Source organism: Hippocampus zosterae, chromosome 1 (genome assembly GCF_025434085.1).
Source record: "Hippocampus zosterae strain Florida chromosome 1, ASM2543408v3, whole genome shotgun sequence".
Lineage (NCBI taxonomy): Eukaryota > Metazoa > Chordata > Actinopteri > Syngnathiformes > Syngnathidae > Hippocampus > Hippocampus zosterae.
In genome coordinates, this window is record NC_067451.1 from 12,332,380 (window position 1) to 12,349,954 (window position 17,575).

At 42.7% G+C, this 17,575-nt stretch overlaps 1 protein-coding gene across 1 annotated transcript; it reads left to right on the forward strand.

Moving 5' to 3' along the window:
- Positions 1-11,224: 11,224 nt before the first annotated feature.
- Positions 11,225-15,860, forward strand: adrb2a (adrenoceptor beta 2, surface a). Its single transcript, XM_052048915.1, is given in 4 exon segments — positions 11,225-11,262; positions 11,264-11,291; positions 11,293-11,406; positions 11,695-15,860. Coding segments are annotated over 4 exon segments (1,416 nt in total). The 5' UTR covers positions 11,225-11,239; the 3' UTR covers positions 12,946-15,860.
- Positions 15,861-17,575: the final 1,715 nt, after the last annotated feature.

Consider the following 17,575-nt stretch of genomic DNA (forward strand, 5'->3'; position numbering starts at 1 on the left):
CATCATTTATAATTTGGGCTTTATTCATCATCACGTTTGTCTTCTATTTGCATGTGTGTTTCCGTCATAGTCGCTCTGACATTCTGTACCTGCATGAATGATTATCGCTTGATAAGCTAAACAACGTCAGGATACAGCCCCTCCAGAAGTATTATTGACTGACTCATAAAGATCTTATCTCGAGTGTCTGCTTAGACTTCTCACACTCTCTCACAGGAAAATACAACAATCCTCTTTAGTATCTAATTTCCAGCTTGTAGCTTTGGTGTATCACAACAATTTTAGGACCACAGCTATTTTTAACAGGGCACTTGACAATGTGATGGTGACAAACAAAAGTGGTCCCTTGGGGGCAATGCACAGAAAAAAGGTCTGGATTTTAACTCAGTCAACGTGGCTGAGGTACAAAGGTTGGCTAACAACAGACAAGGAGTTGTTTCCTTAACTGGTAAAGTCGAGCCAGCCTTGTTTACTCGTAAATCAGCGCTGGAATGAGGGAGGAGGGTGGGAGGTGTCGGCAGTGACATTCCCACTTGTTTCAGCCATGCAGATTTGCTTGGCAATAGAGAGCCATAACAAGCTACGTGCTTTCTTGTGACAAGTGGAGGGAGACACTCGAACTTAGACATTCTAAAACAGTGGTTTTTAACATTATGATAGGTACCTAACCCAACCAGTTCATATGCACGTTCATTAGTGAAATTTTAAAATATGATGTTTTTTACAAACTCAAGACATAAAAAATGCATTTATTAACAATAAAAAGAGTGGTGTTTTTTTTTAACTGTGAACAAAATAAATCTCCATGCAGGTTCAAGAAATGTTCCTTCAATTATGCTACTGTGAAACTACAGTTGCTCAACTTGGCATCCCTGAGTCCCATCACGGTGCGTGATGCATGTGAATCCATGGCGTACATATTCGTCCGACCACTTTCTTTCTGTGCCCAACATGGTTAGCATGTATTAAAACATTTTTAAAAAAAAGTAATGACAGTCACACATTGACTACTGAGAGTGAACTAAATTTCCAGCTGCACTGATTCCACAAGAAATGTAATGTGATCATCTGCAGCCGGTGATGGCCAAGTGGGCTTGTCATAACTAATTGACATATTGAGTTGGGTGTGTCTTAGCCTCCATGGCAAAGGCTCCGATCGAACCCAGGTTAAGAACCACTGTCGTAAGAGGATCAAAGCTTTGTCTCTTGCAACAACAATTTTATTGATATACTGTACGCTGTAAATTGGGTATCAAATATACGACACTTTCAGGTTTGATTTTAAGAAGGTTATAAAAGTATAATTGTGTAAGCAAAAAGCTGGGTTTTCTTTTTCTCTCCAGGAATACATTCTCCTTTATTTGGTCATCGACTCAGGGTAGCGCAACCCAGTTAACACAAAACCCTCATAGTTCGCATCACGTTGAATAATCTTGGCAACTCTAGATTTGGTCTGCAGATGCTGATATTTTTTTTGGCCCATATCTCTGTTTGTGAGCTACAGAAAAGGAAGCTCTTCTTTTATTTATATTCACAATCAGTTTGGCTGCCAATGCTCCTTTGGAATTTGAATAAAAATTCAAAAAACCCGACGATCCAATTGCATAAACAACATTTTGTGCGAGAACAATCAGAGTAAAGAGAATTTCTTCAAATATATGTTTAAATTGGATAAAATATTTCTCCGGCCATGAAAAAATGTATTTTTTATGGCTTGAAACCTCAGGTTAATTCGGAATGAATATTGCTTCAAGATCCCAAGATAAAGGACATGTATGAACTCATCGCTACAGAGCGTGAATTACAGCATTCACCTTTAAACCTTCTCAAGCCCGATAAGTCAAACATGTGAGTGCGGATCGATCCGGCCACAGCGAATCCCACGAGACCAATCATTTGTCGGCCAAAGCAAAGAAAGAGGACGGTACTGTATATGTTCGTGTGCTCTGGCGCATGAAAATTACTTTCTATAAATTCATGTTCTGTCGCAAAATGTTTGTTGGCGACTCGCAATTCCGAGAACGGAGAGGAAAAACAAACATAGAGGGCCGGATGACAAAGTGCCCTGAAATCAGTTATTTTCACACTGGGAAGTGAACGCTTATGAAGGAAGGTGACACATCTCAACTCTCAGCTCAACTCAAATGTATTTATAGAACACTTTTAAAGAGCCATCGCTGCACACAAAGTGCTGTACATGGAGCAACTAACATATACAACACTAAAGCAAAACAACAAATCAGTATCAAAGACGGTAGAGAGCACTAAACAGTAGAACTAAGTACAGTGATCGCTTGCTATTTCGTGGTTTGTTTATCGCTGATTCGGTGCATCGCGGATTTTTTCAAACATATTCATATATTTTTTTTCCATATACATGGAGTATAGAACTGTATATGTTGCTCGATGTGACTCGCTGTTGTTTTGCAGCTTCTTCCGGACAGTTTTCAGACTTAATTTTTTTTTTTAACCTGTGTAATATGTTCATTGGTCGCTACTTCGCGGATTTTCGTTCATCATGGGTGGTTTTGGTCCCCATTAACCCGGATAAACGAGGGATTACTGTATACACATGCATAAAACTAAGGTGTACCGTAAAGTAAATTGGGGTTAAGTCTGATTAATGGGCTGGGACGTTCAAGCTTTAATTTGATTTTTTTTTTTTTTTTAATTATGAAACGCTGAATATTGCAGTAAAATTGCATGTAAAATAGAAATTGCATATTCCAGTGAGGCCCCACTTTTCACGGGGGATGGGAACAGAGCCACTCACAAATACTGTCGTGAATTTCCACAAATAAATGACGCTTCCTTAAGGCTGATTCAGATTCCCTTACAGCTTTAGCATACACATACACAATGCACAGTCCATGTGCACACACCCATAAATCTGTTGATGATGATGATGAAAACAAGTGTACTGTTGATGGCGGCCCTAAATGAAACAAGTGGTCTGTTATTCAAAAACATATGTGTTTGTGTGTGTGGGGGGGGCATGTGGAGGTTAAGAAGGGTGTGGTTGAACTGGCTCAGAAAAACAGGAAAATTATTCTAAATTCCCAATGGCCACACCCCACCCCTGGTACTGTCAGACATACATACCGTATAATGTAAGTCTGTCCTGCTGGAGTTGTGCTTTTAAGTTTACATGCCCTCTCAGAATTCATATTGAAATGTTAGGACTTTTTTTATGGATGACTGTTCCTATGGAAAACTTTTCTTTGTTTAGGAATAGTGGTTAGGTGAAGCATTGTGCTCTGATGTATGTGTGGTCCTCTTGAATCATCATGACGGTACTCTTGGTAGCCCGCATGGACCACGAGTAGCCTGCCGGGCTGTCCGAGGAATAGCTCACCAATTATGGGACATAGTGATTTGTCAATGAGAATGTTTCTGTTTCCTAATCCAACCGTCCATCCATTTTCCAATCCGCTTTTTCCTCACAAGGGTCGCGGTGGGTGCTGGAGCCTATCCCAGCTGTCTACGGGCAGTAGGCGGGGGGCACTCTGAAACAGTTGCCAGCCAGTCGCAGGGCACATAGAGATGAACAACCATCTGCTCTCACACTCACACCGAGGGACAATTTAGAGTGTTCAATCAGCCTGCTATGCATGTTTTCGGAATGTTGGAGGAAACCGGAGGACCCAGAGAAAACCCACGCAGGCACGAGGAGAACACACAGGAAGGCCTGGATCGAATTCATGACATCTGCACTGTGAGTTTGACGCGGTAACCACTTGACGTGCTAACCACTGGACGACCGGGCCACTTCATTATTGTCAGAAATCATTTCCATGATCAACGTTTAGTTACTAATTTACTAAAAAATTACTTAATTTACTAAAAATTACATTGAGACAACGTAAGCAAATTTGTTATTTCAGAAGTGTGAATAAAACTGGTAACTCTTCACATTAATTAGTGCCCAAGAGCTCCTCGCGATCATAAAGGTTGGTCGATATGTGGCGTGAAGTTGTTGATAACAAAGAGGAACAAGACTGAATTCTTCACACCCACACCTTCTATCACCTCCGCGATCACATCCGGAATCTTACCATAGTTTCACAACAAACCCTTTTCTTTGAACATCACGTAAAGCACATCCACATATCTGTCTTTTAACACCTTGGGAACATTGCCTGCCTCTGTCGAACCCTCTCATCAGCTGATGAAGCCCTCATCCACGACTTCATCACCTCCCACCTGGACTACTGCAATTGTGGGTTCTTATCCATAAACGTCAGCACATCCAAAACTCTGTTGCCCACCTGCTAAGCGATGCCGTGACCACATCATTCCTCTCCTCCATAAACTTTACTGGCTCTCGTTGCCAAAAAATCAACTTCAATTTCTTCCTCACAACCTCCACAGCACTCCATCATCTGGCCCCGGCCCTACCTGACTGAACTCCACCATCGCCATACCACCCGCAACCTCCGTTCTGTTGAAATTATGATTATTATTATTCATTCATTCATTCATTTTCCGTACCGCTTGATCCTCACGAGGGTCGCGGGGGGTGCTGGAGCCTATCCCAGCTGTCTCCGGGCACCCTGAATCGGTTGCCAGCCAATCACAGGGCACACAGAGACGAACAACCATCCGCGCTCACACTCACACCTAGGGACAATTTTAGAGTGTTCAATCAGCCTGCCACGCATGTTTTTGGAATGTGGGAGGAAACCGGAGCACCCGGAGAAAACCCACGCAGGCCCAGGGAGAACATGCAAACTCCACACCGGGAGGCCGGAGCTGGAATCGAACCCGGTACCTCTGCACTGTGAAGCCGACGTGCTAACCACTGGACTACCGGGCCGCCACTGATTATTATTATTATTTTCTTTAAATTATTATTATTATTAGCGACCAGTATGAGGTCACGTGAATGCTCGTATTTTAATTTTGTGATCACATTGGCATGATGTATGTCGTGTTGCCTACAGGAGGAGAAGTTTGAGCAACAGCTGTTCTCGAACAGCCGCTATTTCATCCTTGGCATGTGACACACATCAAGAAGGAATGGTTCAAATCTCCTATTCCATATTGTTCTCTCCCCTGCTTAATGTAACATTATTTTATTGCTGGCTCTCATCCCACTCCAGATCTCCTCCATGATGCATTTCTTGCCCAGGGCATGCTGACCGGCCATGTTAGGTTCAAGCTCCTGGTGGTTGTACAGGCGTAAACAACAACAACAATAAAAAAGTTGAATAGTGCTGATGTTTTCCACTCCACAAAGAAAAAAAAAGAATATCAAGGCTAAAACATAAACATAATAAAGGGTGAAAAGTACAAATAAAAGGGAATGCTGTGATGGGCTCCCAATTCAAGAAGCATCAAGACAAACATCGATATTTTCTGCAAAAAAAAAAAAGTCCCAACAAAAACTAAATAGTGCGAGCAGTTAAGCACGATACAAAACAAATTGTAAAAAGGGTGGAAATGTACAAAAAAAAAGGATTTTACTTTGCTAAGCTGGCGTAACAAGCGGTCAACTAACAGATGCCTCTTTATGTTCGCTCTCCTTCCACTCCAACTGGGCTATATCTGCGTTATCGTCATAATCACTGAGTTCAAACACATGTTAAATGGCAGTCAGCACACACCTGCTACTACTTAATGGGCATCTGATTTACCTCAAATACATTTCCTTTGTTCTCGAAGTCCTTTTCCTCACATGAGTTGTGCCTTCATGATAAAGCCAGGCTTTGCCCGCCAACTGAGCCTGTTATTTCAAATTGATCATAATTCCTTCCACCTTGTCGAAGGCATCAATTCCATCTGAAGAAAATCAGCCCCACTGCACGAGATTGTGGCCCAAAAAGATATGACATGTTCGCGCATGCCTGGGAGATTTTGAAACACTACAATACAAAAATTTATCACATTATATTTTGTATAAATGATAATTACAACACTTTGAAACATGAAAATATCAAGTATATTTTGTGATTTGTAGTGAGCCATGTCTGAAATGATTGATTTGTGGTGTTTTTGTTTTCTCTCCGTCTCTCTTTTATCTCCTTGGATGTGGTACATAGCATCCTCATGAGGAAAAAAAAAGTCGCACTGACAACATATACCAAACTCTTTACTCAGATGCAGCCAGAGAGCAGACATTAAACTCACAGGATTAGCGTCGTGTGTCAGCGGATTGATCCCGGCTGTATTTGAACAGAAGTTCGAGTGTGAAACCATGCGTTTTGTATTTCACTCCCAAACTATATGGTCCCCGTGTGTAGGTCATGGCATCAAGTGTTCTGTTTCCAGCTGATTTTGCACTTTACGACTGTATTCCAAACAATACAAGCATATCATTTTCAAGTTAACAATCAATATATGATGTTGTTAAAGATCAACAATCTACGAGCATCTGCGAATTTATGTATTTTCACCAAGGCCAGCGTGCACTCACGGCATTGCAAACTGAATTTTGGGTGCTTGGTTGTCATTCGGCAATTTTCACGGGTCAGAAGAACTGTCCCTCAGGAGCCTTGGAAATCAAATCGGTTAATTGTTTTTTTTGTCTGGATTAATCCCAGGATGGATATATTTGTGCCGACTAAATACATAACAAAGTGCCTGGTAAAAAGATCAAATGGACTGTGACTGGTCGTGATTGGTGACTATTATTATGGGACCGTTTTTGTGTGTGTTGGAAAATGCATGCACATGCTTTTCTGTCTTTTTTCCTAAAGTTGGGACGCCTATCCATCCATCCATCCATCCATCATCTACCACTTATCTGGGGCCGGGTCGCGGGGGCAACTTTAGCAGGGAAGCCCAGACTTCCCTCTCCCTAGCTAATTCTTCCAGCTCTCCCCGGGGATCCCGAGACGTTCCCAGGCCAGCTGGGTGACATAGTCTCTGCAGCGCGTCCTAGGTCTTCCTCGGGGTCTCCTCCCGGTGGGACATGCCCATAACACCTCACCAGGGAGGCGCTCAGGAGGCATTCGGATCAGATGCCTAAGCCACCTCATCTGGCTCCTCTCGATGTGGAGGAGAAGCGGTTCGACTCTGAGCCCCTCTCGGATGACCGAGTTTCTCACCATATCTCTAAGGGAGAGCCCGGACACCCTGCGGAGAAAACTCATTTCGGCCGCTTGTATCCGGGATCTCGTTCTTTCGGTCACGACCCATAGCTCGTGACCATAGATGAGGGTTGGAACGTAGATCGACCAATAAATCGAGAGCTTCGCCCTTTGACTCAGCTCCTTCTTCAACACGACAGACCGATACAACGTCTGCATAACAGCAGACGCTACACCGATCCGCCCATCGATCTCCCGCTCCCTCCTGCCCCGACTCGTGAACAAGACCCCAAGATACTTGAACTCCTCCACTTGGGGCAAGATCTCCTCCCCGACCCAGAGGGGGCACTCCACCCTTTTCCGACTGATTTCGAGGTGCTGATCTCCATCCCAACCGCTTGACACTCGGCTGCGAAAAGCTCCAGTGAGACTTGGAGAGCCCTGTTTGAAGGAGCTAACAGCACCACATCATCTGCAAAAAGCAGTGATGCAATACTGAGGCCCCCCAAAACGGACCTCCTGAACGCTTCGGCTGCGCCTAGAAATTCTGTCCATAAAGGTTATGAACAGAATCTGCGACAAAGGGCAGCCTTGGCGGAGTCCTTCCCCCACCGGAAACGATTCCGACTTACTGCCGACAATGCGAACCAAACTCTGACATCGGTGGTATAGTGACCGAACAGCCCGTATCAGGGGGTTCGGTACTCCATACCCACGAAGCACCCCCCACAGAACTCCCCGAGGGACATGGTCAAACGCCTTCTCCAAGTCCACAAAACACATGCAGACTGGTTGGGCGAATTCCTACATACCCTCAAGGACCCTGCTAAGGGTGTAGAGCTGGTCCACTGTTCCACGGCCAGGACGAAAACCACACTGCGCCTCCTCAATCTGAGGCTCGACTTCCTGACGGACCCTCCTCTCCAGCACCCCTGAATAGACCTTACCAGGGAGGCTGAGGAGTGTGATCCCTCTGTAGTTGGAACACACCCTCCGGTCCCCCCTTTTTAAAAAGAGGGACTACCACCCCGGTCTGCTGAACCAGAGGCACTCTCCCCGTTGACCACGCGATGTTGCAGAGGCATGTCAACCAGGACAGCCCCACAACATCCAGAGCCTTGAGGAACTCCGGGCGGATCTCATCCACCCCTGGGGCCTTACCACCGAGGAGCTTTTTAACCACATCGCAAGTTGGGACGCCTACTGGAGACAAAATAATGATAAATATTTGCCATGAATTGGATTAATGACAAATGTTTGCTGAATTCAATTCCTTTTATTTGCTTTAATCGGCTGGAAATCCCTTGGTGATTTCAGCTCACATTGTTTTCATTGGTGTCGCTCGGGTATTGTCGTCACACAAGCACAAAAGCAGTAAAAAGCATCCGCATGAGAACGAAAGGTGGAGAGCGTTTTGAGGCCCTTGCATTTCCTCTCATTTCCCTGAAGAAATAACAGCTCCAGGTATTGTTCTTCAGGAAAATTCTCGCATGGGGAGGTGGAAGGCAGAGGCTGGGTCATCAAACCACTAAGGGGTACGAAAACATTTAAATCAGTTGATCGTTCAGTGTCGATGATGTTCAAAAGGAATTTTCTGCGTCGATCTGCCATCTGTTTGGCAATAGTGATGCCATTTGGCTAGCAAATGACAGGATGCAGGAATGTAAATATCTCGGACAGAGGAAGCCAGTCATGAGTAATCAAACATGCAGATCCTTTTGCAAAAACACCAGGACAGCCAACGAGCAGGATCTGCTTGAGCTAGTTTTTGTGTACAGAAAGCGAGTGAGTGCATCAGGCCCGTAATGCTTGTCGAGAATTCATTCATCCGCTTTTGAATATGCGCAAAGAAAAACATTGTCTTTTCAGCACATACTTTACGTTAGAAATTAATATCAAACTTTATATGATAATGGAAGTACAATAGCAAATTACAATTAGAGGTCCTTAATATTAATAATTCATATTTTAACACAAACTGTTTCTTGATTTATCATATTTTGGTTGAATGTAATCATTCAATTAAGATATGAAGTGTGGAAATTAGTGTCCTATCTCTCCATTTCTAAGCGTGTTACTTTGATTGCCTGATTTCACGATGCGGCGCAAATCTACGTGACTTGCCACATGAACAGAGAGAACAAGGTGGACTTGATTGGATCTCCTTTTGCGTCACGGGTCAGATGGAACTCTCTAAGAGCTCATTGTGAGGCAGAAGGGTAAAAGAAAGCGCCTGTGGCACCAGCACATGGACCTCCATGAAGCATCATTGATTCCTGGTGCAGGACAAGATGTTATTCACATCCAATTATATCAAAGGCTTCTTTGTGAATGAATCTTATCGAAATGCTGTGATCTAACCTCCCGAAAGTACAGCGAGTTTAAAATAAATTTGTCACCCTCCGATGACCGAATATGAAGGCGTTGCAGCAGGGCACGTTTGCAGTGGGCACTGAAGCTCAGGCGTGTATATTGAGCAGTATGTGCTGTAAGCACAGCTTCAGCCATCCCCTCTAAGTTGACATTTGAATACTTGGCAGCATGACTGATGTGTTCTGGTCAACAAACACAAGAAACTGAGGTGGATTTTTTGCTGATTTTCTAATCCTAAAATCCACACTTTGAAAGTCAGTACTTTATTGAACTGTCTGCACACTAATTAGAATTACGAAGCATTGAGATAAGAGCACACTGCAAATATGTATATATCTTCTCTTCGGACTCTAGTTTTTTTTTTTTTTTTTTTTTTTTTAATTTCATAGGTTAATTTGAGTGTTGGTTCTATTCTATGTGATTCCCTCACATAGAATAGAATTAACCCATCTATTTGATAGATGGGTTAATTAGAGAGTTGGTTTTATTCTATGTACTTGTATTTTATTTTATTTACATTTACCGGTATATGATCATTTCCTTTTATATGTTACTCTTTGGAGTAATTACGCAATAGTTTTATTTTGTTTCATGTCACAGTTTCAAAAGGTCATTATTATTATTAGTAATATATATATTTCTTACAATAATTATAGCTGGCCGGTTGTGTTGAATAAACCAGACAGCTCCGTGTTAACGTTGTCTTGTGTGGCGAGGTTCTTCACTGGTAAGGCGCTGAAATGAGCATCAAGAGTGTGTACTTCCAAGTTTTTAGAGAGTGAATTAACCACAATCATTTCTTATGCATTCAGTAAGCTACTAATTCAATTGTTGTTACAAAAAGAAAAATAGAGTAATGGGCAAGTCCTCATGAGTGTCCCCTCTCACTTTGAATTTTGAGCTGTTATTTATTTATTTAATTTTTTTGAGTTTTTGAGTCAGAGCTTTAAGCTCCCGCTTTGGTCTTTCTTTGTTAATTAGATCCCCATTTTGATTGGTAGCCCAGTTTGGAGACACGTTTAAGATAAAGATTCGATACCTTGCATGTTTGGCTTTGATTTGAAACAAAAAAGCATCCGAGGAAAAGTGGCAGCAATGTGAGTCTGCGTGCTCGTGTGCGCCCCCTTGAGTGTGGCAGTGCTGTATGTCTGGCCTCACTATTTTATCTTTTGTGTGTTCCGCGAGCTAAATATGTGACGCATATGTTCAATACACTAGCCTGACGATGAATGCATATTCAAGGTGTCTGGAAAGATTAAAATACAGATGGAAATAATGTAAGTTCTTCATAAATGCACACCTCCTTCCTTTGGGTGCACTCAAGAGCAAGGGCTGTGGCTGTAAATTATTGATTGGTGGTGCGTAGCCCTCAAATTGAACAAACAGCTTTCTATATTTTATTTTAGTGTAAGGGCATCTCTTATCTGGATGTGCACTAGGCGACTAGTAAGCACCATGAATGAGCATGTGTTTTGCATGTAAAATTGGCAGCGATAATACTTAAATGAGGTGGAGCTTACCAGTTTCACTGCATGTGTGTGCAATTTCCACGGAACTTAGAACCAAAGCCCTCCCTAATTCATGACTGAACACATTTTGTGAATTGGAAAATGATGCAGCAAAATGCAGTCATGTGTTGTCATTAGTTTTTAGAACTTAAAGTAGTTCTGTGTTGGCAGTTTTGACTCGGGCAGTCACAGCTGCAGGGACAATGTGTTCAAACTCTCTGAAGCTCACAGCTCCCTCTGCTTTGTTTGCTTCCTGATTGGCTGAGCCCGGGCCGTGATGTCATCAGTGCATGTTATAAGGGCGCTGACAAATAGCCTGAGAGACACATGAGAAGCAGTGCTGCTAAACTGAGGCAGCTTGAGTGAGAACACCAGCAGTAAAGGAGAAAGTCCGTCGAAAAGAAAGACGTGGCGCTGAAGTTTTTCAACAAAAAAGTCATCAAACGGTGACTTTTCTTCCAGGAGGAAGTCAAGGAAGGAAACCACCTGTTGAGGTCAGGACTTTTAGTTCACGGTCAACCAGTTAAATCAGCTTTTAAAATTGGCTTTGCTGAACCTTTGCAGGACTGGATAGAGTTGTTTGTTTGTTTGTTTATTTGTTTGTTTGTTTGTTTTGGCAACACTTGGTGGGTAATTTGACTAACGGCCAACATGTGGGTGTGCATTTCTCAGTACTTTTACATGTATTTTTTTCTGTGCACACTATCTCGGTCTCATCAAGCCACTGTTAAAATTGTAGATTATTTTTTCTTTTTTAATGGAATTCTGTCGCTTCTCTGCAGATGGGAAGTCCAAGCCCCCCGCTTTATCTCAATGTGAGCCCAGAGATGATCAACTCTACATTAGATGTGACCAACAGCGAGGAGGGCTTCAGTGAGGCCACAATGATTGTGCTGGGCATGATCATGTCGTCGCTCATCCTCTCTATTGTTTTCGGCAACATCCTGGTCATTACGGCGATTGCTCGCTTCCAGCGTCTGCAAAACGTCACCAACTGCTTCATCACCTCCCTGGCTTGCGCCGACCTGGTCATGGGTCTCATCGTTGTCCCCTTCGGCGCCTGTTATATCATCTTCAAAACCTGGCACTTTGGTAGTTTCTGGTGCGAGTTCTGGACGGCGACCGATGTTCTTTGTGTGACCGCAAGCATTGAGACCTTGTGTGTCATCGCCATAGACCGTTACTTGGCCATCACCTCGCCCTTCCGTTACCAGACCCTGCTGACAAAGGGTAAGGCTCGCATTGTGGTGGTGCTGGTGTGGATCATCGCCGCCCTGATATCGTTCCTGCCCATCCACATGAAATGGTGGATATCTGATGATAAACAAGCGAAAGAGTGCACCAATGATAGCAACTGCTGTGAATTCTACACCAACATGGCTTATGCCATCACGTCCTCCATCATCTCCTTCTACATCCCTTTGGTCATCATGGTGTTTGTCTACTGCCGAGTTTTCCAGGAGGCCAAGCGCCAGCTCAGAAAGATTGATCAAAGCGTGGGCCGGTTTCACAACAGCGACAGTTTCAAACCCATGGACACCAATATCGGGCGGGGCCAGAAGAAGATGAAATTTTGTCTGCGGGAACACAAAGCCCTAAAGACGCTGGGCATCATCATGGGGATCTTCACTCTGTGCTGGTTGCCCTTCTTTCTGCTCAACGTGGTGGTTGCCATATGGAAGGTGGAAGGCATCGACCTGACTTTTAGGATCCTCAACTGGATAGGTTACGCAAACTCAGCCTTTAATCCGCTCATTTACTGCCGGAGCCCGGAGTTTCGATATGCCTTTAAGGAAATCCTCTGCCTCAAAGGGAACCACGACTCCAAAGCGGGACCTATGAATGGATACATATGCGATAGACACAGTTGGCAGAGTGAGCCACAGGGGCGGAGTAAAGGCAACTCAGAAGACAGTGACGTCTTCGAGGGCTGCTTGGAGCAAGGAGCATGTGTTGACAATGTGGAGGACAGAGCGGTGGACTCGAACGGGAACTGCAGCAAAGACCCCGCGATTGTAAAGGCTGTACTTTAAACTATGAGACTTTTAGCCCAAAGGGCACCACCTTTCATGTTTACACTGTCATGCACCTATTGATTTTGGCAGGTAAGGCCAGTCAAGAAGCATGGTAGAGGCGCAGGATTCTGCTTAGAGGAAACTCTATTTATCGTGTTACAGAAATACTGTTGACAGATTGTGCTGAATCATTCTGTTGATATTTCGTCTACCTCACCACATCGTCGTCTTGAAAGTGCTCTTGAACATTCGTATTGCCGCAACGTGATAGCACTGAGGCCGTTTGATCTATCCTCGCTCTAAAAAAATAAATAAAAGAACGGAGGGATGCATTGTCGATTCATCCGGCTAGATTTCAAATTTCACCATCGGTGGTGCTTATGCGTGAAGCATTCCAAAAGCATTCCAGCTTCGTTTTGTCTTCACTGAGGTTCCCGTATTTGGTGACAATGCGATAGATGAACAACGGGTATGGGATCAAACTCCTTTCAGCTGTTTTGTGAGGCCCCCGCTAAGCTTGACCTCCCTTTTACAGCCTGCTCCTTGGGAGGTTGTGTAGCAGATAGCGCCACTGATAAATAACAGTTATCTCCGTCTCGCCGGTACAAGCTGAGCAACGCCTGGGGGCATTCTCTGTTGGCTTTGTGATGAAAACCTGCACATTTGTAGAGCAATCAGCAATTCCATTTTCACCATTAACGTTTCCTTAAAAGCATACTGTTCGAAATGCTGTCAGCGGCACTTGCTGAGCAAGCAATTAATTCCCTTGAGTGCACTGGTTCATTTGAATGTAATACCCAATGAATGCACAAGTGTTTTGTTAAATGTTGTGTTTGAATGAGAGGACCGTGTTTACAACATGAACATTGAGTGTTTGTGGCTCTCTGAGTGCGTGTGTGTGTGTGTGTGTGTGTGTGTGTGTGTGTGTGTGTGTGTTTGTGTGTGTATTCACATACCCCACGGAGGGCGGGAATAGCCGAGACTTAACAAGCGGCCAAGACGTGTTTTTGTACAAATCATCTTAATGACGAGAGACAAGCGGTGCACGTTTGTCACTTGAAGGACAATTTCCAGACTTCATCTATAGCGCCATGAAATAATCCAGAAGAGTCTTGGCACCGAGTTCTTCCCTTGGTGTGTCTGTCTCCAGGAAGCGCCCCAATCCAGCTGAGCCCTGCCCGATAAACAAAAGTAAATCCATTATCGCCGCTGTCAAGCGACAAGATCGAATCTCCTCCCTTAAAACAACATTGCTGTACTAGGTTCCCTGTTTGAATGCTGCCGTTCCGCAAAGGACCAATTTGAAAAATGAGTCTTATGAGGACGACTTTATAGGGGATACAGCTGACATTCTCAGCCTCAATTGCTTTGTGGGAGTGGAATCTCTTGAGTCAGGTTATGATAACTTATTTTTATGGTGGCGACAGTTTGCTAAATGTCGCAATAGATGGCCTCATGAGGGAACAAAGTCAGTGTTAGTAACCTCTGTTTTTGTGAGTGTAGTCTTGCCCTGGCTCTCCATGAACTTTGTATCTCTGTGCACAGTATTTCTCGGCTCAATCTCGCCCGGCAAAGCACAGCAAATTGACGCATGTAATGGGTCATTATATGTCAAATGTGTGTGAAGTGAAAAACAAAACACGTTTTGAGTCCCCCCCCCCCGTTTTTCTTCTTTGTGAATGATTATAAAGTATTCTAGGGTTTAAGGTTTAATGTCATAACAAATTGACGCATGTAATGGGTCATTATATGACAAATGTGTGTGAAGTGAAAAACAAAACACGTTTTTAGTCCCCCCCCCCCCGTTTTTCTTCTTTGTGAATGATTATAAAGTATTCTAGGGTTTAAGGTTTAATGTCATAACAAATTGACGCATGTAATGGGTCATTATATGTCAAATGTGTGTGAAGTGAAAAACAAAACACGTTTTTAGTCCCCCCCAACCCCGCCCATGTTTTTCTTCTTTGTGAATGATTATAAAGCATTCAAGGGTTTAATGTCATAACAAATGCTCCCAAGGTGTCATTTCACTGTATTGTGCCCCCCCCCCCAAAAAAAGAAAAGTTAAATGATTCCTAACTACATTTATTTATTTACGTGCACCTGTGAATTACGCTGTCAATTTTCAGATGTGTAAAAAACTCAGCTTTCATTTTTTATTTTATTTTACCGGTATTTTTTTGCATTTTGAATGGTATACGTGTATTTGTGCTGATGTACTGGCTGTTGCTATTTCTTTTCCAAGTAATCTGTTTAGTCCCATTAATGACGGCTTTGAACCACACTCTGTCATATATCCACACTGCTCCCTCCTGGCGGTGCCCTCTCCTTGCAGCTCAATTCTAACTCTAAGTGGTTACTTTTCATGTAGTCCACAACCCAATTGATATCTACAGTTTCAACAAGAGGAAAAGAAATCACAACACCGGTTCAATTCCCGATGAGGAAAAAAGTGACACAAGAGAGTTCATGTTAGTTGGTTAAGCATTACTGTGTGTAAGTGCAATGGCATACACTTTGATGGCTATTAGGCTTCAATGGTGTGAGTAGCACTGGAAAACATTTTGTAGGATTTTACGATTAGAGCAAAGAACACCAAAAGTCACTCAGTACTTAGCCTATTCACATGACCTGACTCTATTGTGATTTTGCATACATATATATGATTGTCTGGTGGAGTGCTGTGGCCGTTGATGTGTGAATTATTATTACTAAGTATGCTTCAGCCACTGTGTGATAAGTGGCCGCTTTTGCAGCTCGATGTTTACTCGATGTTTTTCAACTCCTTCATGCACAAGTTTGTTGTGGGTATATGTCTGTTGCATCATGTGATGTCCTGTGATATTTATGAAAAGCTAGAGCTGTTGAACTAAATTATTTACGTGTGGCATGTATTGTCCTCATGTTCTGATCATTAAATGGCCCAACAAGAAGAGGTCTACTCTTTTGTGGAGTTCTGAAATGCACATTTGTATTATCATTATTATTATTATTATTATTATTATTATGCAAGTGAGTACATAATAACGTTAACCAACAAGGTATTGTTGTTTTCTCAATTTCCCCCATTTTTTTCAATGTCATCTTATTTTGATAAAAGAACCAAAAAGTTACCAATCACATGAGCTAAATCTAATACAAGCGTAACAAGTACAGAACCATTCATCTTTACAAAGATGGTGAGATACACCACAGACACTGTCAGTTTGTATTTATGTAACAATAATTACTGTGTTATTTATGTTACTTTGCAGTGATGTATTTTTCCCCTATTTCTCTATTCGAGGTTAAGCTGTATAGTATGTATGACAGTCTCGTTGTGCACCGCACACACTACAACGGGAATTAAAAAATACATATTTAATTGAACTTATAAAGCACTTCTTGGACAGTGTCTGAACCTGATAATAATATTTATCTTTAAAAGCTGACATTTGATCATGAAATTTCATTATGTTATTATGTAGGTTTAGGTTGTGCAGGATAGATGTCCAAAAACCAAAGCCAATTTGCCTTCAATTTGGATTTACCTGGATACTTGCATCATGTTCATTGAGTATTCATTTGCATTTCTTGAGGCTTAAAATACAGTATATAGATATTGATCCATTTGTCTATATGGGGTCGCGGTTGAGCTGGAGCCTAACCCAGCTGACAAACTCCACATGTTTCTGAGCCCAGATTTGAAACCACAGTCACAGAAATGTGAGGCAGATGTGCCGACCACTATCTCACAACGCTGCAAGATATAAACGTAATCATACCTGCATGCTTAGAGTGAACTTAAAACACAACTATACACAGGATTTCAACGTAACTAAGCTATAATTTATTCTTTTGTATTTATTTGTACGTATTCTCTTATCATGGCACATTAAATTAATTGCTCCCCTGAAGCGATTAATGTTTTCCATTTCTTTTTGTCTTTTCTCTTGAAGTTACATGAATGTATTAAATAACTGCGAATGTTGTTTGCTATTATTGACAAAAAAAATTGTCAATAAAAGTCTTTGTTGGGTACACCAAAGGCAAAAAACAAAAGCCCATTATCTATAACTGACTCCTCATTTGTCACGGAGTAGAATCTCTTGCTACGACAGGACACAAACTTCACACTGTGAAATGTCTATGAAATGCTTGCTGTCTTTAACCGAGTCACTGCACACAAGCTGACAACAGAGATGAACGACTCTGTGTCATGAGAGCATCATTCCTGATTCAGTTCTGGACAAAGAGCCAAGGGACACGTTTTGCTTGTGATTGTCATTATCGTTACATCTACAGTATTTATGTCTGTTATGCAGCCTCAAATGTAAAGGTGAACCTTAGATTTCTGGTTCAGGACAATTTGGTTAGAGGTAAAGATTCCTGTGACCCTGCATAGGATCTGTTAGGGTTTGGATGTGACCCCAATAGCACAACAACAGGCAGGTATCGTGGAAGCCAACACTTGGCGTAGTTTATTTAAGAGTCTTCACAAAATCACTCAGGGAGAAGCACGAGGAGTCCACAAGGAAATGTCCGCACAAGGAACAAGAAGCTGCAAGAGACGGCAACAGAGTCCACTGGTGTGGTGACGGCACGAACTTGCACTGGGGAATGCCCTGTGAGTCAATTTTTACCAGTCCAAACGAGAAGATAGGCAACA